We start from the raw sequence: 25,199 nt of genomic DNA on the forward strand, positions 1-25,199 counted from the left end.
ACTGTCTTCTTCTTAGCAGCAGAATATTCTCACTTGATGTCTGTAACTTAATCTTCACACAGTTAACCTTCTCCCTCTGCAATTGCTCCCGTAGCAGAGCTCTGAAGGTGCTTATTCATCCTCTCCATGACCCAGCACTCAGCAGAAACTTTGCAGTCTTATTCCCTCTATGCTTTTTGCCCATAAATAAGCCATACTGGTAAATAAAAAATCATCTATCATTTTTAGGTCAGTGACCAACAGATTTATTACCCATCCATAGACATGTCTCACTTAACTTAAGCTAAACTAATAGTCTGCTGCACTGACATTTCCTCTTAGTGCTCTGACTTAAGACTTTAAGATTAAGTGCAAAATGTTCAAAGCCAAATCCTGTCTTTCTTCCCATTACCTTTAGCCTTACCACTGGAAAATACCACAAAGACTTATGATCGTGAATAATCTTAGATGTGACCTCCTTATCCATGTCTACTTTTCAATTCCCACTGCATAACACTTCTCCACAGGAAAAAAAACTTACAACCACATCACTCATGCTCTCATTACTTTCTTCCCACAATATTCATTTCCCTGGCTTTGACAAATACCATCTTGCCTTGCTTCTAGCCTGTCAGCAGCAAAGTTAGTTTTCTTAGCTCATTGTTTTGACTGTACCATTCTTCTCCTTGTATTCTGTATCAACAAACATAAGCTGCTCAGAGTGCTTTCAAGGCTTTGTGACTGATCTATCCTCTCCCATTTACTGCATTACCACATTTAAAGGCCACATTCATGCAATCAACCTTCCCACAGATTCTCGCCCCTCCCCTACACCTAAATAGATCAATTTAAGTTATCCACTGGTAAATGCAGCCAGATTGCTGGCAGACAAACTTCAAGGCCCAGCTTGCTTCCTTGGTCTTTTTGGCAGGTTGAAGTGTGGAACCACCTTTTCCTCTTGAACTACAAGCCACCTGATATGAGACTGGTCAAGCCAAGGGCTGTAATGTGGATGATTAATGGATCATAGGAATGCTTCAGTACATCAGTCACAGTACAATTTTCTGACCTCAAAAAACCCCAACAAAACAACCCCAAAAACCCAAACCACATATATTCTAATATAATATATATATATTATAATTTCCAGCTGTGTTCATTAACACAAATTCATTTCAGTCATTAGAATTCCACTCCTCTCCACTAGTCATCAGTTTTCAGTGCTTCCCATGGTTTAAGCACAAAGGTATCTTTCCAGTGACACAAATCAAGCCTCCCACTGACTCAGCGGGAACAGCAGCTTCTCTAGGTGACAATCCCAAAACCAAATGGTGAAAGCAAACATGAGACAAAAAGTAATCTTATTATTAGGTGGAAAAAATATAAGAAAAGCAGGAGTTCAGCTGAAAGAGAATTATTTATTAAAAGGTATGGTTTAGAACAAATTTGAAGTAAATATTTAGTTTAAGGACTGTATGAAGATAGAAAGAAAGGACTTGCTAGGACTAATCAAATAAAGATAAAAATAAAAAGTAAATGGTATGTACTGACAATTAAAAAAAAAGCCAACAAAATTGTATAAGCTACCTGTTGCTTGCACCTACTCAGGGTTTGACTCATGGGCAGAGGTACATTCAGGCAAATGTTACTCTTTCCCCTCTGTATCATGCTCTTCTAAAACATGTATTCTTCACTACAGATTTTTTTTCTTCCATAGATCTTCTATAGCAGTTTTTGAGGGAAGTGTAGCAGCTAGAAAAAATTGAGTGCTTTCAGTTGGTAGCACCAAAATAAGATGTTTTATTCACTAACAAATATTTCCTTTTTGGTTTGTGAGTGTGTCTACAGTCTGGCTGCAATATGTTGTCCAAATAATTATTTTCAGATGACAACATGAATGATTTTTCAACTGTCACTTATTCTTTCCTGTTCACCAAAAGATAGAATGTATCTTCTCTTTTATTTCTTTTAACCCTCATGATCTGCACAAATTGTTATTAGTACTGCTCTTCTATCAATGAAAATGTGAGGTCCTCTTGACTTCTTTCTGTGGCTCCAGGTTCATAAGTTCTGCTCTTTCCAAGAATACACAGTGTGCACCCAGGTGACAACAGACATGTGGCCATGCAGGTTGTACAGGCAGGAGGATTTAAGTGTGATTCTGGCTTAACACTGTGACATCACTGCTCACTGGAAAACTGGCACACCAGATCAGCATCTCAGTTGATGGCCCTTTGAGCTCATACTATTTTGGCCCTGAAAATCTCCATTTGAAATTCGGTCCCCAGCTGGGGTAATCTCTGTGATGTTGTACAGAAGAGGACTGGAAATGTCAAAAGTTTTTGCAGTCATAATAAATAAAGTGTAGAAGAGAAAGAAGACATACAGCAACCAGCATGATGATTTAGAGCATTCTCAGATGAGAGAGAGAGATTGGGTACACAGTTAACCCCAAATGCACCACTGCCCTGAAGTTACAGGTTACTGTCAAGTCTGGCCTCACTTAAAAGCCATTAAGGAGCCCACCAATCATACTTCCAGCTTTTTAGTGCTAGTCAGAGAATTTCACTAGACATCACTGGTCACAAGAAAAATTTTTTTCCTCTCCTAAATCTTGTGACAAATTGCGAAAGAACCTCTAGAGGGATTTATCCTACTGCTCTTTAGATAAGAGAAACATAATGTACTGTGTAACTCAGCAATTTTTAAAGGTGCTCAATGCCACAGTTTTCAGATTTGTAACCAGCCAGCGTAAGGAATGCTTTGCTATATGTCAGAGAACTAGCCAGGTTTATTTCTTGACATGATTACTGATTAAAACATAATTAAGAAACATAGGGTTTCAGTCATGAAATAAAGTCACAAAGGACAAAATTACAATGGCATCATTAAGATTACATTTAACAAGATGTTCTCCCTAACTGAATTCAACAGCAACTATGTTGTACCCCATTTTCTCTTAGTTTAATTGAAAACTTACCCAATGCTATCGAGTTAAGATGGGATAATTTTGTCATGATGGCTCTTGCATATGCCACAGACCTTCTTTCCACACTCACATCCACTTGCACATGAAGAGCACAGGACAAAGGCTGAGAACCCCTTTCTGACTCATCTCATCTCTGGAAGGAAGTTTTCCTCTTCTTTCCTCATGAATGATGCCACTACACTGAGGAACAAGGAATTACTTTACTTTTTCCATACCTCTTCTCCCAAAGTTTCTGTGAAGATTTTCACTATATCACTGTCTCAATTAGCACATTCAGTCTGTATGTTTAACAGCTATTTTAAAACACATATATAAGCTTATGAATAGAGGAAATATTTATAGATACTATTCATTTTTAGCTCTATTAGTCTTATTCTAAATAAATAAAAGTAGGTAACAATTTGAGTAACAAAGATCCAGCTTCACGTTTTAAGTTGCATGGATTTTCTTCTACCATATCAATTGTATTTGTATTGCTGGGTGCAGTACGATGGTTAATATACACATATATAAGAAAAACAAGGATCAATGGATTAAAAGGATTCCTTCTTTAGATTACTCTGTTCGATAGGAGTACTCTCAGCAGATTCATGATTCACAAGTGGTTTAGCCAAGCAGAGAAGTCCCAGTGAACTTTCTTTACTTACTGTCTAGACCAAGCAAAGAACTGCAGCAGCTCAACACCCAAAGGAGAGTAGCATTTCCAAAGCTAAAGGGAACATATTTTCTTCTTTGTCAGGAAGAACAAAGGAGTCAGGACTCTTTCCTGGCTGAGTTGAGAATGAACCAACTGCTGGAAATGACAAATAACATATTATTTGCCTAACTCAGAGTTAGACCCGACTGCAGAGTCCAGGTCAGTGTCTGGAATACCAAAAAAAAGTTGGACCTGACACTTACGGAATTTCCCAAAAGGAAAGTGGGTGCTAGCCCACAGCAGGGATAGTAATGAGTCTCCTGTCTGAAACACACCGAGTAAAAATGAGTGTTAAAACTAATCAAAGGGACTGGTAAGTGTGGAGCTATTTACTGGAACTCTGCACACATGTACTTATTTCATTCTGTTGCCAAATGTTGACACATATACATGAAAATACTTCTGTTAAAATTAATTTGACCCTTAGAGTTTAAAATGGCAATTTTAAATTTCAATGGCAACATGTTTTATCCCTCTGTCTTTCACATTCCTCAAAATCAGGCTCCTGGGATACTTTGGGAATGATTTGAGAGCTTGTAACAAAGAAAACACAGCTGAGACAGCTTTGTAGCATCCACCAAGGTAGAGGAGATCATGCACAAACCCTTGGAGTTCTGAGAAGCAGGTGGCACTCACACCTGAAGATCAGGGGCATTGTGATGGAGTTACAAGCTAGGGGACTAGTGGACTGCTCTGCCTGGTATTGAAGTCAGGCTGAGCTTTCCATCACTTTCTACATTAAAGATGGATATTTCTGCTCAGGTTTGCGTTCTGATAGCTCCTCAATTTTGCTGTTTCTCAGTCAGATTGTAGCCAAATCACCAGCTACTCTTAGCATCATTTTGCACTGTATCCTGAAACACGGGAAAAGGTAGGTCACAGCAGAGAAACTGGCTTTGAGGTACTGAGAAAAGAGATGTGAGTTCTGAACCTTTAGATCTGGCCTGCAACAGGCCAAAAAACAACACCATGTGACTGAAAATCTCTGCTGTCATCTTATATCACATTTTCTGGAACTGTGGGTGGAGTGGGAGGCTGCAACTCATCATTTTTGTTTCTGAAACACTAAGGGCCAAATCATGTGAGTACTCTGATGAATTCTTGCTCCTTTGGAAAACAGCTCTCCTAGGACTGACACAAACCTGTTCTTTAAAGCAGAGAATGATAATAATGCATATTTTACCAAAAGCAGGTTGGTATCATTGGCTTCCTTAACAGAGGAGATCTAAGGCACAGAGTTACTCAGGGACACTTAGCAGGTCAAAAACACCCCAGTGTTTCTTCTGTTTCCATGTCTAGCTGCCAGTCCCTCTTGGGCAGCAAACTGCTACAGGGCCTGAGGGCCTCCATGGTGTGGGGCAGAGCTGGGTGCTGTGGTGGCTGACGTGGCCTTGGTGCAAGGGAAAAGCACTGCAAAACACAGCTTGGGAAACCACACAGCTAGCTAAAACCTGTGTCCCCTTGGGAAGGTGAAGAGTAGCAACAGGGAATAGAACAAAAATTATTTTCCTGGGATAGGACGTCTCAGCAGTATGAGGAGAGATTGCCTCACACTGAATTTGAGCATTTCAAGGGAAAATAAAATTCATTTAATATCTCTTTACACACAGTGAGGATGGGAAAGTGGGCTGTTAGGCTGCTCATCAAGGTCAAGCAACATAAAAGTACTTATCTATCCATTGTTTCTTTTGATCATAACATTTTGAAGTGTCCAGACACTCAAACACAAGGCTTGTTTGTACTGAACATCAGCTGTCCTTCAGACAAGCCCCGTACCCTATCTCTGCCAGATGCTGACTAAATGAAGGAAAAAGCATTTTTCTCTACCCTCCTTATTCCTGGGCTGCTTGCCAAGTCCTTTTCCAAATCCTCATGACTCTCTCTCGAGAAATGGGAGCTGGTTGTACCTCTTCCCCAGAAGCAGCAGGAGCCAGCTTGGGCACCCCTGTTGACCCAAGATGGGCTTGTGGCAGCACCCTTAGTCCCAGTCCTGCCCCTGCCAGCATCTCACAGGCCCTCCCCAGCCTACAGTGGGGCTGCCTGGCTCTGTGGACCAGCTTCTGAACTCCATCAGTCCCAGAGAATCTTGCCAGCCCCTCCGTGGTGTGTAACATGCAGCCCAAGAGCAGCTGACTGGAGGCTATGGCTGCCTTCACCCCTGGATGCCCAGAGCTTTCTGGACAGAACTAACTGATTTACAGATGTCTGGTCACTGTCTACTGGCAGTCAGCAGTCTAAAATACTTCCCAAATAGTGATGCTTGGTCACTAATGGAGCCCAACTCAGTCAAAGAGAGGGGTATATCCTCCACTGCCTCCAGCAGCCTTTTATGCAGTACATGAAAGTAAAACTGCAGTAATTTCAGATATTAAAGGAAATAAATACATGCCAACGTGAACTCCACAGCAGTACTGAACAACTGTACTTCTTTACTAATACAGTGGGTCTGAAAACATGAAGTTTTGAGCTGAATGAGAATTTTAGCCCTGAAAGTTTTGCTTGGGACATTCATTGGAACAGCATTCATGTTGATACATGCAGGCCCCTCAAATAAAGAACTGCTGCCACATTCAGGGATCTACACAGGGAATATTTTAGAGAAGACATAATTTTCCTTGCCAGTACCAATACTCCTTTGCATCGTTCCTTCTCAAAATTTTCAGTTTTGTAAGTAATTTTTAAAGGGAGGGACACAAATATTGGATTTGAAAGAAGTAGCTTCAAAAACTTCAACCTTTCAAACTGAAAAGAACACTTAGGATTGCTTTAAAAGCACTAAAAATCTCCACTTTTTTTTCCCCACAAAACTATCTGCAGCTATATAAACCCCAGTGTTGCTCCTCTGCTTAGGAACAGCTGCTTCATTAAACACCAGGGGAAATACTGCATCATTCTTTCTACTGTCTTTTTAATATCAGGTCTGAATTCTCATAAGCAGGCATATTGTCTCCAGCCAATTCAAGGATTTAACCCACATATATTACTCAGGCAGAAATCACATATGTAAAGGAAGTTGAAAGAATGTGCAGAACCTCCTTCTATTAAACGAACTAGTAACTGTGCAGCTTGGAAAAAGCCTGGAGGAATCCCTTTAGGATCTTACCCTAAGCCTGATTAAAGGAACTCAATTATATCTGCTGACAAACCACTCAGAATATTTTGTGAACTGTAACTGAAGTGTGACTGAAACTTGTCATTCAGGCGGAAATCAATTCACTGTTCCTACAGCAAAATGTAAAACTGCCAGTACTAGTAACTTTTATTTAATTGAAATAAATATCTTCAATTTTAAAGACTAGCTGGGCAAGAGTATCCTACAAGGTGTTGACATCCAACCTCTTCCTGTGGAAGATGAGTTACAGTAGTGCCAATTTATGAACTAGTGAGAAGGTCTATGATTTAATTAAAAAAGAAGAGATAAAATCCTTCCTTCATAAATGAAAGCTAATGCCTTCTAATTGTGTATAGCTGAGTAAGAATACAGAGGACCATGTGTGAACCTTCTTTCCTTACAATACCCTGGAGTCTTCAGTTCTGGGAAATTGCACATGACTTTTTTTTTTTTTTAATATTTCATTATTGTGTATGTGTAGAGATCCAGATAATAATCCATAATAATGGGCTCTGGATTTTTCAAAGCAGTCTCCCAGCTCCAGAAACCTCATCGTTGGATGCCCACCCTGCAAAACCCAAGGTGATGCTTCCTTTGAATGCAATCATTATTGTACCATCCAGTGTCCATTTTTTGGCTGCAACTTTATATATAATAGAAGAGTAATGGCTGGTAAATTGTCAGAATAGTCAAGTGTCTTAATTCCTCTCCACCTCATGCAGAAGCAAGGCAGGATGTGCTGTGGAATGAGCGTTCATCAGTACAACTCAAGAGAAGAAAAGCATCAGAAATGCTTCTTTCCTTGGGATTTTCAGACCCAGTGGAATCAGACCAAGCAGAATTGCATTTAGAGATGTTGTTTCCTATAATAATGATTGTACTCTGAATGTGCTTTCCCTTGACGTGCTGTTGAGTTGTCCTTGCATGGTACAAAGAGGAAGCCTCAAGTACAATCTCAGCTATCTTGGCAGCTGGAATATGAGATTCCTCATGTCCAAATGAGGCTTCAGACACATCCTGAAGACACTGTCTGTTTTCCTGAATGTTTTCTATTCTACTATATCATTTCTGAGGCAGGTTTGACCTTCCTCTAGCATGCAGGATGCAGGACACAGAATTTACAAGTTGAAGCAATGCTGTCTTCTGCCTTGCTTTCTATATGCAATCTTTTGTTTGCTCTTTGACTGTGGTTATTTTCACAGAGAAGTGGTCCTAGTGTGTCTAAAAAAAAAGTCTTTGTGATTTCATTGTGCATTCATAAATGGAATTTGTTTTCCCATGTAACATTATTTTGCCCTTCTCAGCATCACTTGCCTTTGTTCACTGATTTTCCAAGCCTCTCTAGTGAAAATGTTGAATATTCTATGTCTCATATACATCTGTGGGAGTTGGCTGTTGTCCAAGAGGAGGACAGTGCTTGTCCCAAAGGTTCCTGTGAGGCCCCAGATCACACACTTGAGATCATCTCCTGCTCTTTTTTGAAAGCACAGAAGTTATTGGTTTCTTGTTTTAGCTGCATGTAAATATACTGCTCAGAAGTATATTTAAGTATGTGAGTACTTAAATGGCCTGCTTACCCAGGCACCAGTACTTGACCAGTGCCTTACTGGAAATCTCATAAGAAACTAATGGTGACTCCTAAGATTTTTGCCAAAGCACAAGTATATTTAAATGAAAGAGATTATTAACTTGAATTGAAACTTTTTGTCATGATGACTCCTTCAATCATCTTCTCCATTAGTGTGGCTCAAAGTACAGAACCTTGTACAAAGGCACATCAGATCTAGCTGTCTGATATAAAGGATCTAAATAAACCTGGGAGATGAAAAATCTGGTTCTTACCTGACACAAAGAGACCATTATTCCTCAAGGTCCCAAAACAGAGAATAGCTCTGAAATACTCACTGGTGAGCTGCTGAAGATTGCTCAGTGGCCATCTAAATAATCACACTTTGCCTATGGTGGCTATACATTTATTCAACATGAAGACTTCACAAGAGATTTTTTTAATGCTCTTGCTATATTTCGGTAGGTAGCTTCTGTCATCGTAATTAGTTCTAATTAAATTAGACATTTAGTCTTCTGACATCTGGAACAGTGGCTGCCAGCTATTTTCCTTCTATTTTTTTCCTGAAAGAAAGAAAATGTTAGATTGCATGGTAAAAAGCTTATCTGCAAGCTCACAAACGAGAACAGAGACAATGGCAGGTGAGGCAAGCCAAATAATATTCTCCCTCAGCTCCTCCCAGGCCCATCACGGAGGGGGCAAAGGGCCATCAAAGACCCATCTCCAAAAGCCCAGATGAGCACAGAGGCACAGTGCAGCTGGTTCTAGGGGACACAAACTCCCATGTCCAGGCATAAAACCCGTAACAAGGAGTCAACAAGAGCACTTTTAGGACTGGAGGAGATTATTCCCTGTGCATATGGGATGCATTATGAGATGCAAGGAAAGAGCATTTGGGGATGAGATTTAGAATTCAATGTTTGGCGGAGAAACCAAAGCTGTGGAATGGGAGAGCTCAAGACCATTTGCAGAGGAACAAGTTTAGGAACAAATGAGTGAAAAAAAGGACAAAAGGGGCTCCCCTGTGTAAAGGAGGCCTGTTTGGTATCAATTGGTACCAATTGTCTGTGTCTCTATCTTGTGTGCATATGTGTGGCTGGAGGTCTAAAAGCCACTAACTGCACTGGGCTCATGGGTGGGAGGAGTTGTGTGTCTGCAGAAACTGTCGAGGGCAACGTGAATAAGTGTGTGATCACTTGCAAAGATTAAGTCAGAGTTGTTAGAGAGTGGGTGAGGTGCCCTGGGAGCCAGGTGCATGTGTGCGTGTGTGCTACTGTGACATCCCTACTGAGTGCCTGTGCACACGTGCACAAACACGTGCATGTGTGTATTTGCCATGACCTGTACCAGCAGCTGCACTGGGGCTACAGCACTGGGGACCTGTATGTCCAGGTGAAAAAAACTGGACACTAGGACTTGCTATTTGAGCCCAGATGCTGGAGGGATGCACCATAAACATATGCATATATGTAGGTAGGTAGGTAGGTAGGTAGGTAGGTAGGTAGATAGATAGATAGATAGATAGATAGATAGATAGATAGATAGATAGATAGATAGATAGATAGATAGATAGATAGACAGATAATTATTACTAGTGGACCTCCAACCTGACTAGCCAGAGGTGAGGACCATGAGGCCATCGAGGCTGCTTGTGCTGGTGTGAGCACTGAGTGCCTCTGTCTGTGCTGATGTGTGGCTTGCAATGAGGATGTGTTTGTGTGTACAGATGCAAAGATATACATGTCTGCATGCGGCTGGGTAAACAGGCTCAGCCTCACTACTGACTGGACCTGGGGCATGGAGCTGTGCAGTCTCTGCACAACCTCTAGAGGCTACTGGATTTGGCTCCCCTAACATCGTTCTCCCAGTAGCCCGATCCATGGCCAGGTAGCTCCCGTGCCAGACCTGCCCTGAGCCAGGGCCACGCAGACCCAGGGGAGAGAGAGTCCATGAGGCCTCCAGGGAACGCATGTTCCTTCTCCATCTCTCACCCATATACCACTCCTTTGAATCTTTCTAGACCCAGCTAAATGCAGAGTTTTAGTATGCCCCTTGTGATTCAGAGAGACCTGTCCCAATGTGAACCTAGCACTGATGCTTTCCTTCTGCTGCCCAAACACCTGGCTGTTCTCTACATCTGCTCTGGTTTATGGACCAGCTTCCATCATATCTGTACCTTCCAAATCTACCTTAGATTCTTCTATGAACCGAGTTCAGGGAAAAACAGCCTTCCCCTGTAGATAAGAACAAGGAACCCATGCTTGCTTTTGCACTAATTCTCTCAAATGTACTTATCCCCATATTTCTTTTGAAAACAGTATTTCTCATCTTTTCAGATGATATTGGAGGGCTGAGTCCAAATGAGATTTATGTTCTAAACACAAAATACAGGTAGGAATTGAAATTTTAAGTCTACAGGAAAAAGAGTGGATGAGCTTAGGAAGTGTGTGCATCAATGTGAAAGTAGACATGAATGTATTAAAAAATGTTAATTTGAACATATTTGGGAATATCAAGATTTTTAGAAATGGTGTTATATAAGTAATTTTATGAAAGTGGGACCCCTGAGGTATCTGGATGGAGGGAAAATTGTAATTTAATTTTCATTTTTCTGAATTCTAGACATATGTTTATTTTTTTTGCCCCATTCAGCTCTAAACATGTTCCTGAAATCTCACATAACATCATTAATGCTTATATTTTCCAGATCTTGTTTTTTCCTATTGTTCTTATTTTTGCTTTGGCTCTGCATAAGGAAAGAAATACCAAAAAGGGGTTGTTTTACATAATCACCCCCTGCTCATGTCTTTCCTATTTTTCTACGACCATTCAGCCTAAAAGATAGAACATATGATTTCTCAGTGAAAGCCCTTTAGCTATGAACTCCATCTGTTTGTAGCCTTCAAAATATTATTTGTATAAAGACAATAAAAAAGTCTTGTTCCTTTATAAGGATGACTGCAAGTAGTTTGATCTCTGAAAAGAACAAAGATTTTCTTTATTCAGACCTTGAAAATTACTCAGTATGAGATTTTGATCTCTATCTTGTAAATTTGATATCCCGTGGATCTCCTCATCTCATCTATCGAGATGCTTGTTGTATTACATCTTTCAAGCTTAACACATGATTGATTAAAAAGCCTCATATTCTGCTTACTTTTCTATATGATTATTCATATGTTTCAAGCTCATTATCAGCCAGACTCACTGCTATAGGAGAGTTCACTTAAACTTCCGTGTTTCAGATACTAACTGCTGGAATGCAAAAAGGTCTTAATATGAACCACTAAGAGGGTTGTTTAAGGATGTATCTCAAATATGTTTGGTTCCTCTAGTGACAAAAAGGTTACCAACTCACAAAATGGAGCTGGCATCTACTTCATTCCATAAATGCACACCTCGAACTTTCTTACATGTCTCTGGGCATGGTTCTTCTTTCTGAAACTGCCCGCTCACCCGTCTGCTGGGGTCGTGAGATGTTGGAATTGTTACCTGCTTTAAGGCTTGGAGATTTTGGATGACTTCCTCTAAGTCTTTCTTTGCTCCAGCCTCTCTTCTGTGGAGAAACCTGTTCTTCAATCTCTGCTACATTTCAATTTGAATAGAATTTTACTATTTGCCTGTAGAACTGCTCTCAGCCACATTGCTCAACCCGATTTGCTGCTACAAACCACAAATGGTTGTTCTCCAATGTTACTACTTGTCATTTTCACTTTGCTTCCATAAAGAATAGCTTTAAACTGATCTAGATTTTCATGTAGAAGTGCTTACTTCTGACAATATCCAGTCCTTTCTGACCAAGAGAACACAGGAGCAGAGCATTTTTGAGTCAGAAAGCACTTGGAGTGTTCTCCTGATGGAATGCAGGGTGGCATTTTGCAGGCTGGGGCAACAGAGGGTAGAAATCAGCTGCTTCAAATGGAGTTGTCCCTACCCTACACAGCCCTGCTGGAGGCTGAAGGCTAAGCCAACTTCTTCAAATGCTTTGGCAGGGAACATGGTGTAAACATCCAGACATTTATTGAGGTCCCTTTTATCACACGGAGACTTGGCACATAGTCAAGGCATTTTTTTCTTCCTATTCATGCAGAAAAGGCAGAACTTTGTTGGTTGCTGCATGGCCATATGAAGATTAATTGCAAGGGATTTCCTCTCTTGATTTCTATATTCAGAATCTGTGTTTTATTAATTGGAAAAGTGGGAAATGCCACTTAAATATAACTGAGGAATAGCAGGAAAATAGTGCAGCCATGGGGCTGCAAACAGCTGCTCCCATAATCCCAACTACTATTGAACTGTTGTGTCTCACAGCAACACTGTCACACACATATCCCTTACCATGAAACCTAGGAAACACAAGGTTTGCAAGTGTGTGTTCAACAACTTCAAACCTCAGTGCCCAGCAGAGATTTGTATCAAAAGCATCATTGGAATGTCTGAACCCAAGGCAAGAAATAGATAAAAGAAAGGCATGCTGCTTCTGTAATGAAAGACTGGAACAGCATGGGCTTAGGCACCTTTGGAGTTTACCTGCAGAGTCATGAAGAGGCTCCCCAGAGAAAACACCCAGAGGCAGGATTCACTGAGCCATTTCTACAGGAATACAGACATAGGGTGGACAGAAAGGGCAGCCTTTCCTACTAAAAATTTCAAATGCTTCATCCTCCTAGAGGCAGAGTGCAGTAACCAGGCACAGCAAGGGAGTGGAGAAGCAGGACAGCAACATTCTCAGACCTCTTCAGGGAGAGTCAAACTTTATCCCTGAGCATCTTTTAAAATGTAGGTCCAACCAGGACACACTCTGCCAGTTACAGAGATGCTAAGCTCACACGGGACACTCTTCCTACCCTAAAACACTCTACGTGAATCTTGGAACACAGTTTACATATTTATATTCTCCGGCACTGAGCAATGGTTGCCCTACATTTCTTCTCTTTCACTGCAACCAGACATGTGTCCTCACTCTACCTATCCCCCCGTGTGAATGGTTTTCTGAAGAAGATGCTGCTGCTCCAGTAGCACAAGGCCTTTAACTACCAGATACCTCAGCAGGGCTTGAGTCAGCCTCTTCTCCTCTGTCCCCAAGTCACTCAGGGCAGCTTCCACACTGACTGTCCTCCCAGGAGCGAGCAGGGCTAGCTAACTGTTTGTGCAGGAAGTCCAGAGTCTCAGCATAAACTTAGAAGGATATTTTCCTGATGAATTTGCTCCTCAGCAAAATCCTCACATCACAACAGGGAGCTGGAAGTATTTGCTGCCCATTGCTGAAGATGAAGGTATACTCCAACAGTGTGAGGAACACAAAGTCCAACCCCTGAACCTCCCTGCTCTCCAAGCAAGAGTAAATGCTGAGAATACTCACTTTAAATCTCATCTCCATTTTTAACACATGCAAGAAGCCTAGTGAGAAAGAAGTTGGGGTAAAGAAAATTCATTCTACAAGAACAAAAAATGACAAATGAGAATTGGTTATGGTTACATTGTTTTATGTTATCTTCCTTGCTTTTTTTCACACCATATATGCAAAAAAAATGCTAAAATTTAAAATTATTATAGGCATTTCAAACAAATAAGATAACATTTTCAAACACTCCTCTTATCTCATTTGTCTTTAATAATTTAAGAGTACTTTCTAGAACCATATATAGTAGTTGGTTTTTTTTGAGGTATGCAGTTTCAAGGCAATTCTTTTGGATTTCTTCAAATTACTGAAAATGTTTATTGTCCACTGCTTCAATATGACTCTTACAGATTTATTCCTGCCTATGACCAGTAGAAGCACAAAGGGTCATGCACTTTCTTTACTATCTAGTTAAGTAAGTCCTTATTACTTGAATAACTCTCTAAAGAATAGCAGGCAGGTAAATCATGTAAGATTTTTCCAGGCTTTTAACAGCCCCCATCTAGAATACATACACACAGCTTTAAAAGAACATTGTTCACAGTATCCACCAAATGTTAAAGTAAGTTCTGTTTGCCTTTAAAGGAGTAAGAAAATTATTTGTGAAAAAACCTACACATTTTTCCTGACATTACATGAAAATAGTAAGAATTATGCCTAACAGAACTAGCTACAATGAAAGTCAAGCTGCCTGTTAGAAAACTGACAATGGATTGAAGCTTGTAATTTCAACCTTCATCAATTGCTTTCTTGAGTGACTCATCAAATCAGTGTTACCTAAAAAATCAATACTGAGAAAGAGGGTAAACCAATAAATACTCCTTTCAGTCACACAATTGCTACCACTCTTGAGAACACAGTCAAGCGTTTTATTGTTTATACTCATTTTCATTTACACATAAGAGGAACAATCAATGCAGTTCTGTCACAGCAGGTGGACCATATCCTGAAACTCTGCTGAATACGCATAGACCTGTCTTAAGGTCTAATCAGGAGGAAAAAAAAAACAAAAGAAAAAAAAAAACAAAAGAAGAAAAAACTAAAAAAACATAGGGGAGAAGTAGGGAGGCAAGAAATTTCACTAACATCAGTTAATTCATGATTAATGGGTATTTATTTTGCAGGTGAAATAGCTCTTTTGAAAGAGCAAACTGCTTCACTTCTTTACAAAATACACTAAATAATGTTAAGTACTTAGAGAATCCTAAATTTCGCAGTGGTTCATGCGGTAAGGGTGTGCAACCGACACAAAATGGAAAACATGGTTACAGCATCAAACTGCTACTTCTATTCCCAGCTGGTTCATGGAAAAGGTCATTGGACTTCTTGATTTCTGCTCTTATGGAGTAAAAGCAAGAAGTATTTCCTTTCTAAAGGCAACTATGAGGACAGACTACAGATATGCAGTGCAGCTGAACAGGTCTACAACTCTTGTTTCTAGAGCATTTGCATTTACTATTGTTTTGAAATACAAATATAAAACTTTTGCACACTGTCACTTCTCGCACATGTTCAGCTGAAGGAGTCATTTACAGAATTTACTGTGATGCTCCGCTTTTAAACGTGATTTTTTCTTCTCTTGGCCTCATGGGTGAAGGGAGCAACTCTTTCCACTGAAAGAAAGAAATTACAGGTGTGCAGAAGTACAACTATGCTACCAACGCAGACAGAGACAACTGTGCTCTTGTGCACACCCCTACAACCGGCCGGAGAACAAATTAAGAAGTTAAGCCTGCAAAATAAATAGAGTTTACGCTCAACCTTTTTTTTCTTCATTCCAGATGAATTATAGACCTTGATTCGAGGCTGCCCTTTTTTTTCTTTTTTTTTTCTTTTTTTTTTTTTTTTTTGCAACTGATCTGCGTGCCTATTGGAACAGCATCTCTGCCAGAGTCATTACACTGAAACGCAGAGCTGAGCAGTTTGGTGGCAGAATGTATTGACGTTTCTGCAGCATCATGAGTCTGGCAACTGGGCTTGGGGAAGTTTCAAGCAGTGGGTCTTTACAATAGCAACTTGATTCTGCAGACAAAAAGCAAAAGATTGGCAGAATTATTAAAGTATCACAATAAAGGCATGTATGCATTCTGCAGAACGTGGCGCTGAGTTTAGCGATGTGCTGGCAGCCACTGCTGTCAAGAGGCGCGGAAAGACAAAGCCCTTCCCGCGTGTGAAGAGACACACCGAGGTCTCGACTCTCCCACGGTGGCTAAGGGACAGCTTTCCCCTCGGGACGCCTTCTCCGCTCCCGCAGAGCAGCCGGAGCCGTCAGGAGGGCAGAAAGAAGCAGGGCTGGACTTTGTTAGCAGCCTTCACCTGGGGCCTATCCTACCTCCCTTCCTCGCCAAAACAAACAGAAAAACCCCCAAAGCGCCAACAAAAACCACCGTGCCGCTGGTTCCGGGGCTGCACCGACTCCCTTCCGAGGGGGCAGCACGCCCAGCGGTGCCCGCAGCTGCCGGCGGGGGCCGGGAGGCGGCACCGGGGACGGCGCCGCGGGCGGGGACCGGCCCGGCCGGGCGCTCTCCCGGGAGCTCGGCTGCGGGCTGGGGAGGAAAGCGCCGTTTAGCACTAATTGGCCGAAGCACGGGCATTAGCATACGAAATGGCGGCAGATTGGTTTAATAGGTAGAATAAAAAGTAGATTGTCGTGAGTCACTCCCCGCGATCTAAGGGGGGGTGGGGGGGACGGACGGGGGACGGGGACACACGAGGCGCGCACACACAGATTGTGAAATGTCAGGAGCGCGCAGCATCCCCAGCTCTCGCCGCCACTTGCGGAGGGTCTGAACACCAGCTCTTTGTGGGGTCACAGCCCCCCGCCCCATTTCCAACCCCCCGGCTGCCCCCTGCCCGTCGCACCGCGGCTCTCGGGCAGGGCGGGGTGCGCGGACCTACCTGTGGCGCCGGGCGCGGGCGTGCATGGGGGCTGCCCCGGGGAACACATCGCATTCAACATTTCAGCCTGTGCATCGGAAACGTATGAGTTTGTGGAAAGCTTGCTTGAAGTCTTCGTTAGACATAGTATAGATGACGGGGTTGATGAGGGAGTTGAGATATCCAAGCCACGTGAAAAAGTCAAAGATGGCCATGTGGAACCAGCAAGCGTCCTTGCAAATAGGCATCACCAAGCTGATGATGAAAAAGGGCAGCCAACACACGATGAAGGCTCCTAAAATAATCCCTAAAGTCTTTGTAGCTTTCCGCTCTCTAGCGGCCGTCAGCTTCTTTTTCTCCAGCAGGGCGTCCGAGACCTTCACCTTCACCTGGTTCATGTACACGGGGGAGCCCGTTTCGCTGGATCCCTCGGGAGCCTTGGAGTTTATGGACGTGACGGAAGAGGTCGACCCCGGGGAGTCTGTAATTAACTGTGCCCGCGTTAGTCTTTTACCTGCTTTCTTTGGCGTCTGCTTCAAAATCCGCGACCTGGCTTCCACGTAGATCCTCCCGTAGAGGGCTATCAGCAGCAGAGTGGGGAAGTAGAAGGCTCCTACTGTGGAGTACACGGTGTACAGGACGTGGTCCGTGTTCACCACACAGTTAGATACTTCCTCGGCCTTCGCCTGCCGCCAAAACAAAGGGGGCATGGAGATGCAGATGGAGAAGATCCATACCAGTGCGATCATGCCCGCTGCCCGCTTGGGAGTCCGTTTCGTGGAGTACTCGACGGCGTCGGTGATCGCCCAGTAGCGGTCCAGGGCGATGACACAGAGGTGCAGGATGGACGCCGTGCAACAGGTGATGTCCGAGGACAGCCAGATATCGCAGACGATCTGACCCAGCGTCCACTTGCCGGTCACAGTGTACATGGTGCTGATGGGCATGACAAGGATGGAGACGAGGAGGTCGGTGACGGCCAACGAGGCGATCAGATAGTTGGCCGGAGTGTGGAGTTTCCTCGTCTGGTAGACCGTGGCGATGACAAAGGCGTTGGAAAGCACCGTGGCCAGGGTGACCAGCGCCAGGACGACGGCGAGCACGATCTTCCCAGAGAGGGGGGTGGCATCTTGGTAAATCACTTCCTCGGCGCTACAGTTTCGGTAAGAGTCGTTGGCGGAGCCCAACTGCGCCCGGCAGGGGCCGGCCGGCTCCATCCCTCCGCGGCCGCCGCCCCCGCAGACGGCGGGGCTCGGCGCGGCACGGCGGGGCCGCTACCCCGGCAGGACCCCGTCGGCGCCGGGGGAGGGCTGCAGCATCGCCGCGCCGGCACCACCTCCCGCCCGCCTGCCCGCCCTTCCGGGAGCTCCGAGCGGGCTCCGCGGAGCCTCACTCCCCACGGGCGAGGGAGCAGGGCAAACCGGGGGCTAGGCGCGCCCGCTCGCCCCGGCAGCTCATCGCCCCGCCGCCTGCCCGCGGAGCGCGGCGAGCCCCGGTCATGGGGCTCCCGCCCCGGCCGCCCCTAAGCGCAGCCCCGCCGCCCGCGGCTCCACAGCGTGTCTCGACGGGCGCGGTGGCAGCGCCGCATGCCCGCGGGCGGCGGCCTCGCCCCCCGGGCTGCGGGCGCGACGGCGGGGGCTGCGGGGGCAACGGAGCCGGCCCCCCGGGCCGTGCCTTCACACGCAGCCCGCCGCAGCAAGTTTGCAGCCGCCGCCGCGGGTGCAGGAGGAGCAGCAGGAGGAAGAGGAGGGTCCGCGGGAGGCAGGGGGGGAGACCACCTCCCATTGCACCCCGCCGCGGGCCATGCTGTCGAGGCCCGGCCTCCGCCCAGCACCGGCAGCCGCGGGCAGGGGCCGGTGCGAGTGAGCTGCGAGCAGCCGCCGCCCCTTATATAGCGGGCGGCGCGGCTCCGCCGGCACCGAGCAACCGGTGCCGCTCTCGGGCGGGCTGCCCGCCCGCCTGCCAGCGGAGGAGGAGCCGCCGCCGCCGCCTCCCTTGTCCCTCCCTCCCTCCCGCACCCACGAGCCGCCCGACGGGGGGGGTTCGGCCCGCTCCGGCCCCGCGCACCGCCCCACCGCCGGCCCCCCGCCCCTGCCCCTGCCCCTTCCCCTGCAGGCGTCGGGAGGAGCCCGAGCTCGTCCCCCGCCTAGGCGGGGAGCAGCCCCTCCTCTTCCAGCCCGACCAGGGATGCCACGGCACGGGCGGATGCAGGTGCTCTTTGGTCCTGCCGTTGTTCCCGTCCTATCTTGCACCCTGCCCCGACGCCGTGGGGCGATGCCCGGCTCCCCAGGGAGCGCGGCAGGGCCGGGGCGTGCTGCCCGGCGTTACAGGTGCCGCTCGGTGCCGGAGCTGGGCGTGCGGGAAGGGCCGGGACGATCAGGTCGGTGCGGGACGGGGGCGCAGCCGGAGCGGGCAGACACCTCGGCACCGCCCGCCCTGAGCGCCGGGCGAGGGGCTGCGCTGCGCGGTGAGCCCCGCTGCAGTAGAGGTGCACGGCCCACCGGATCACACCGCGTGCTTTACACTTCAAGTAATCCTGTGTCTTCTGGGCTTAGGCTTTCTTACCTTTTTTTTTTTTTTTTTTTTTTCCTTTTATATTTTTTCCTTTATTTTTGTGGTGTGCTTGGAGGGGCACACCCGCGGTTGAGCAGCCTTGATGTGCCCCACAGGCTACTCCAGCGCTCGGCAGGCGGGGACAGGAGCAGCGGGAGCACGGGTTTGTCCAGGTCCCGCAGCTCCTGCCAGCGTTTGTTCTCAGCAGCCGCAGGAAAGTTTTGCACATAAAGGGAGTGTGAGTTTGCTTTTTGCTGGGTCAGGATAATTCCAAGCTCGTGAAATGTCTGTGCTCCATCCAGCCCGATTAAATCTCCCGAAGGCACCACGACAAATTCAGTTAAGAGGAGACAAGCACTTTCAGTCTGCATGCATGTTTATGCACATCTCCACATGTGCTGCATAAATTCCCTGTAAACTCTCAGCACTTCCCTCTTGATATCTCCTCCTGGCTGTTTTCCTCTGTGATGGAAAAGCAGACAGATCCCCTGTAGCGCCTTTCTAGGCTATGCTCAGCACCACAGAGACAGGCACTGCAGTGTTCTGGGACATCGAGCTCATGGACAGGGTGAGAAACCACCGCGCCCTGTTGGTCACCCTTGAGCAAGAGGGACTGGCTCACCTGAGAGGATGCAGATAAAGGAAGTACCACAAGAGGAGGCTGGAGAGGATCCAGTGTGGCCCAGAGCGTCTAGGAAACTCTAGGAAGAGAAGCATTGAACTGAAGAAGAGCCAGGGCTGCACAGCAGTGTGGGAAGGTCAGAGTCCTGCAGGGACAGCCCCTTCCTCCCTGCTTCGGCCCCGGGCAAGGTACCCTGATCTTGAGATGTGCTAAGACCCACAGGTCTTCTGAGATCAAAAAGACAGTTGTGGTGCTTGAAATTTTGTAAAATCTGTCCCAGATCTTTAGTTAGACTCTCAAGAAATGAAGTGGGGAAAGATTGCCTTGGATTAAAGAAAGTGTGGCAGTCAAGGTTTGCCTACATTCACTGGACCGGAAGATAAAATGACAGTGAGCCTTTCTGTTTTCCCAAAAGGGGCATTGGGATAGAGTTTGGTCTGTTTCCATGTTTTTATTTTGTGGTGCCTCCTTGTGTTCAAGCAGGCACCACCTCCTTTTGGTTCCCAGTAATTGGTTGGAGCCTCTAGACATTACTGCATTAAAAATAATGACACAGAGCTGTCTGCTTTCTTCTGATCTCTTTGATAGGCAGAGATTTTATAATCCTGGCTTCTAATACAGTGTGATACTGCTTCCACTTCTGCTCAGCATTTCTGGCTTAATTTAGTTGTGCTTAAGTTGGCAACTGCCCTCAAGCCTCTGTAACTCAACATTCCTTCCAAATAGGGCTACATATCTGAGAGGAATTTAAATTTAAAACACCAATAATAACAAGAGGAAAACCTAGCCTTTCATTCAGTTTTGGAACAGCTTGCTTCTTGTGCAAACGCTCTTCTGATAAAATTATGGAGCCGCCAAGGGCAATGTTCTAGCCCTAGCCACTGCCATCAGCCGTGGTGTGTAGTGTAGACAAGTATTATGGTGAATGGGTAATGAGTTCTGGCCACCCTACTAATGTCACTGTTTATCCTCATTCTAAAATATTTGTGTTCTGTGCACAGATTTTGCTGTTGCCCTTCTCCATTAATTCTGGGTCATTATTCATCAGTAATCATTGTTCATTGCTTCCCACTTTGTCTTGCCAAGAAGATGATTTTTTCCTCTCTCGTTTGTTTTTTTTTTTTTCCATTTTGCTTGCTGGTTTCTCACTCACTTCTGTAGCACTGCTGTGAGAGGTCAGCAAAATGTTCACCCAGTGTGTGACAGGTCAGGACCACCTGGTCTTCCTGGGCAGGCTCAGTAAGGATTCCCCATGCTTCTCTCTGAGGCTTTAGACTTGGGTTATGAGCAGCTGCTGGAAGAAAGTAAAGCCAGCTTCCTAACAGTGGTCCATATCATGATGCTGCACATCACTGCTGGAGGGCCATGCAGAAAACATATCCCTACCCAGGCACTGGAATTGCTGCTTTCTTTAGGCTGTGCATGCTGGTTCCAAGGGTTTGTGTCACAACAAGGGGTGCTCAGGTTTTAAAAGACTGCTCTTCCTTTCTGCCCTACCAGGCTACACATAGCCCCCTGTCACAACTGGACTCCCAAGGGCCAAGGGCTTGATGAAAGCACCAGATTCTACTTAGATCATCAATAAGTACTGGAGTCTTGGAGTGCCAGTCAAACGCGTATTGTGAATTATATGTATTATCACATGAATGATCATATCTCACTGGTGTGCTGTCGCCTGGAAGCTTGCATTTCATTGTTTATTTTCTCCTCTCCTAACTGGATCTGAAAAGATGCTTATGAGAAGAGATCTTATTTCCTGAAGCTTTTGGCTTCTGTACAGAGGCAGGCATAAAATTAATTTCTTTCTGCTGGCATAAGACTGTTAATACTTCTTATATCCAGATTTTGATGTACTAAAATACCCAAATATAGAAACTGCAATGAAAACTGAGCCTATTATTGGTTTATTGCTTCACAGACTGCCCATGTATGGCGTAAATATCTTATAAATAAATTAGAGAGAGAAGACAGACACATAGAAACAAACCAAAGAAAGGAAAAGTCCTCATTGTACAGACAGATCTGTCCTGGGCACAGATAATGTTGTGTGGGTTTTGGCTTTTGCATCTTTTAGATATATTTGAACACGGGTCTCAGTGCACAATATAAACTTCACCTCTGCTCTTGGCTCAGCTGGTAAGTTGTGTGTAATGGCATTTGTAGCCTCCTGCACCGTGATGAGATTCATACTCATATTTTAAATAATGAAATTCTGAGTCCTTCTGTTAGCAAAGATAACCTTCACTATGTAAATCAACACAGTGGTATTTTGTTGAGTTTGCTAACAGGCAAATAACACTAATGTCTGTGTGAAGTTTCTCAATGCTAACTCTGAAATACAGCTAAGGCCATTTAAATGCCATCACTTTTAAGTCACTAGTCAAAATAAAATCACCCAGCTTGAGTTACTGAAATTTAATTATAAGGAACAGCTGGGCCTACTTTTGATTTTTACTCTAAGGACCCAGACAAAGAAACAAGCACATGGGCTCAGAGAGCACAAAGCACAAAGAAGACACACACTGAGTTTCTCAACCCATACTGGTCAGGCACAGTTGCTGAAAAATGCATTCAGATGCGCCCCAAAGATCATTCAGTTACCCTGAGTAGGCAACTGAGGTCAAGCAAAAACAACCCCTCCAGTCCTCCCTTACAGTGTCTCTAGCAGTTAATCTCCATTCATATCACTGATCCTCTCACATTTCAGTTCATGGAGGTAGAAGCTGAGGTTGGTGTGTTTTCCTCGAATTTGAGGTTGATGTCGTTTCCTCATTCATCCACAAGGAATTTGATTTTTAACAATGTTCCTGGAGATACTCCACAGGAAGCCACTTCAATCCTGCCTGGACTCCTCTCCTTGCACTGGCCATAATTCTCCTGCTTTGTTACAAATCAGAATAATTGACTGCTTGTGTGAAAAGGCCTGTGGTTTAAGTCTGAGGCTGCCGGAGCCTCTAATTCACACTAAAATCAGTGCAAATGCCTGTTTTGGTGCCAGAGGATCTGGCTCAACGATCATCTCTCCAGTTCAAGCTGTCTCCAGTTATATACCTGAAGGGATTTTAACCTACCTGCTATGATATGGCTGGATTATAACCTGCTAAAAAATTCATGCATATCCATTGGGGAATGATCTGTGGAAAATAGCCATGGCAGTATGACATAAAGGTACAGCTGTCTAGGAATAAAAGTCAATGGCATAACCTTTAGCACCTGTTCAGCATTAAGGGAAAGTACAATGCATTTAGACTTTGTAGGGATTCAGCTGGAAAAAGGCCTCATTTTGTCATCTGCTCAGATCTGGCAGAAGATAAAATCTCCACTTTCAGATATGGAACTAATGTTTTAATGCATTGTCCTACTTCTATATGTTCCATTCTTTCTGTCTGATTGAGAGAATGGAATCTCTAAAGGTCTCCTTTCAGGATCCAGAGTTGATTTCAAAGGGGTCCCAAATACCAAGGTTTCAGTAATGAAACACCGAATTTTGCATTAAAAAGAAAGAAGTCTGCACATATTTTAAAGCAACAAGCTACTAATGCATAAAGCTTGAAACTTGTGCAATGCAGTAAATCACTGCAAAGAATAAGACTTCCGAAAATTAAGAATCAAATCTTTTTGTTGTGAAATTGTCATGTCAGCATTGATATAAGGGAACCTACGAAGATTCCTTCCTATTCGAGATCTGCTTCTTCTGCATGGCTAATTAATATTTATCTAGGAAAGAAGGTAACATATGCTAAGCCCACTGCCACTATTTATAAGCATGCTCTAGTCTTTGTTCCCGGAGGTAATCAGAAGCTAGGAGCTTTTGCTGGCATGCAGATTTTGGCTGCTAATTTAATAAAATGCATCATCCATTAATTTGAGTCCTTTTAGGATGTTTACTAGTTGACAGTTTCTTTTGCAGTATGAGACTTAATTGCAAAATTTAGTTGTCGGTTCTGCTTAGCAAGAGGCTTAGAGAGAAATGCTTCTTACAACCTGCTGAAATTCAGGAACAGAAGCAGTTTTGAAGGCCACAAAGGTCTTATAGGCCTACTTTCATCAGCAGATTAGTGTAGCAAGACTAAAGCAGTAGTAAATGATCATAGCATCATCCAAGTATCAGAGCTTTGCAAGGTCAAGAGGCCCTTTGAGAGATTCAGGGTACGTACAGTTATTCTCAGCAGCACTTTGCAAGGTAGAGCACAGTGGAAGATCTCATTCTGGTCACAAGGGAAAGTTTCTGTAAACCAATTAAATCCAACATAATCTGATCTTGGAGAGAGGTTATTATGAAACTGATGGTCTACAGGTTGCAAAGTATGAAATCCATAAGTGAATCTACTAAAAAATAATTGAGTCAGCAAAAGCCATCAGTATCCACCAGTGCTCTATGGGTAGCTCTTTAGGGAAGAAAACAAAGGCCCAGAAGAGGTAGGTAAATAAAACTGTGTCACTTGAGACTTCTTCCAAACACAAGGTATTCACACATCCCACTGCTTGGAAGCAGAATGTGTCTCATCTGACTTTTCTCAAAGTAACCAAGTAGAACTACAGAGCCAGATCAGCAGCCTGGATGAGCATTATCCCAATTGTAAATCTTTTCATATTTCTTTTCTTATTTCCCAATCTTTTCGTTATCCAAAAATTGTTTAACTAACCATCCTAATAGAAACTGTGAAAGTGCATGTCTTTATATCTTGTGTTTAAGGTAATTTATTGGGGAAGGGAACACTTAACTGTAAAAGTAAACTGGTATTTATTTATCATATTTAGAAGGGTATGTGTTAATTCTTATTACAGGAGGAAGTCAGTCTTAAAGGATTCATATCTCAGGGAGAATTTGCCCATAAAGAGGTTTTGAGGTCATTTAAAAAATACCTTTTAGATGTAGCCTTTAAAACGTTAGTGGATTTTTTAAAAAGTTGAGATGTGGACTTTTTCTTATTCGCCATATGGTCATGTCTGTGTTGTGGAAGCAGAATCAGATAATTTTATTTTGTAGCTTTTAAATTCCAGCTGTGAATTTCATGGGTTTCTCTTTCTTTCCTTAGGCAAATCCTGCTATGTCCCTTCCCCAAGTCTTACTCTCCATTGTTCCATTCCTGCACTCTAGGAGCTCTGCAAAGGTACACACTGGGTGCACAGTTCACCTCTTTAAGAGCAAACCAAGGCTTCCAAACCTAAGCAATCTGCTTCTTGCCAACTACTATGAATATATGCATGTATTATTAAAAAAAAAAAAAAAAAAAATATAAAAAGCAATCTGCAGCTCACTCTGGGTTTTCCCTGGTTTTCTTATTACTCTCACATGTTTCTGGACTTGGCCCAGATCTATTCCCACATTCCCATTAAAGGTCACCACTTCTCATCCTAGTGATGAACTTTCTCCCCCTTGTTTCAAAACTGCTTTACTG

General features: G+C 44.2%; 1 protein-coding gene across 2 annotated transcripts; it reads right to left on the reverse strand.

Annotated features, from left to right (window-relative positions):
• Window positions 1-3,023: 3,023 nt before the first annotated feature.
• On the reverse strand, window positions 3,024-18,463 carry HTR1B (5-hydroxytryptamine receptor 1B). Of its 2 annotated transcripts, none has more exons than XM_058836782.1 (2): window positions 16,644-18,463; window positions 3,024-3,148 (listed from the first exon to the last, which is right to left on the reverse strand). In XM_058836782.1, exon 1 carries the CDS (start codon window positions 17,837-17,839, stop codon window positions 16,706-16,708), a length of 1,134 nt encoding a protein of 377 aa, XP_058692765.1. In that variant the 5' UTR covers window positions 17,840-18,463; the 3' UTR covers window positions 3,024-3,148; window positions 16,644-16,705. The 2 variants fall into 2 exon arrangements, with proteins under 2 accessions (XP_058692765.1, XP_058692763.1); XM_058836780.1 differs by lacking the exon at window positions 3,024-3,148 and adding an exon at window positions 13,845-15,767.
• Between the last annotated feature and the right edge of the window lie 6,736 nt (window positions 18,464-25,199).

This window comes from Poecile atricapillus, chromosome 3, assembly GCF_030490865.1.
Source record: "Poecile atricapillus isolate bPoeAtr1 chromosome 3, bPoeAtr1.hap1, whole genome shotgun sequence".
Classification (NCBI taxonomy): Eukaryota; Metazoa; Chordata; class Aves; order Passeriformes; family Paridae; genus Poecile; species Poecile atricapillus.

Bases quoted from the DNA above. Each gene is read 5' to 3' on its own strand.
- HTR1B (XM_058836782.1), bottom strand. From the start codon at position 17,839: ATGGAGCCGGCCGGCCCCTGCCGGGCGCAGTTGGGCTCCGCCAACGAC.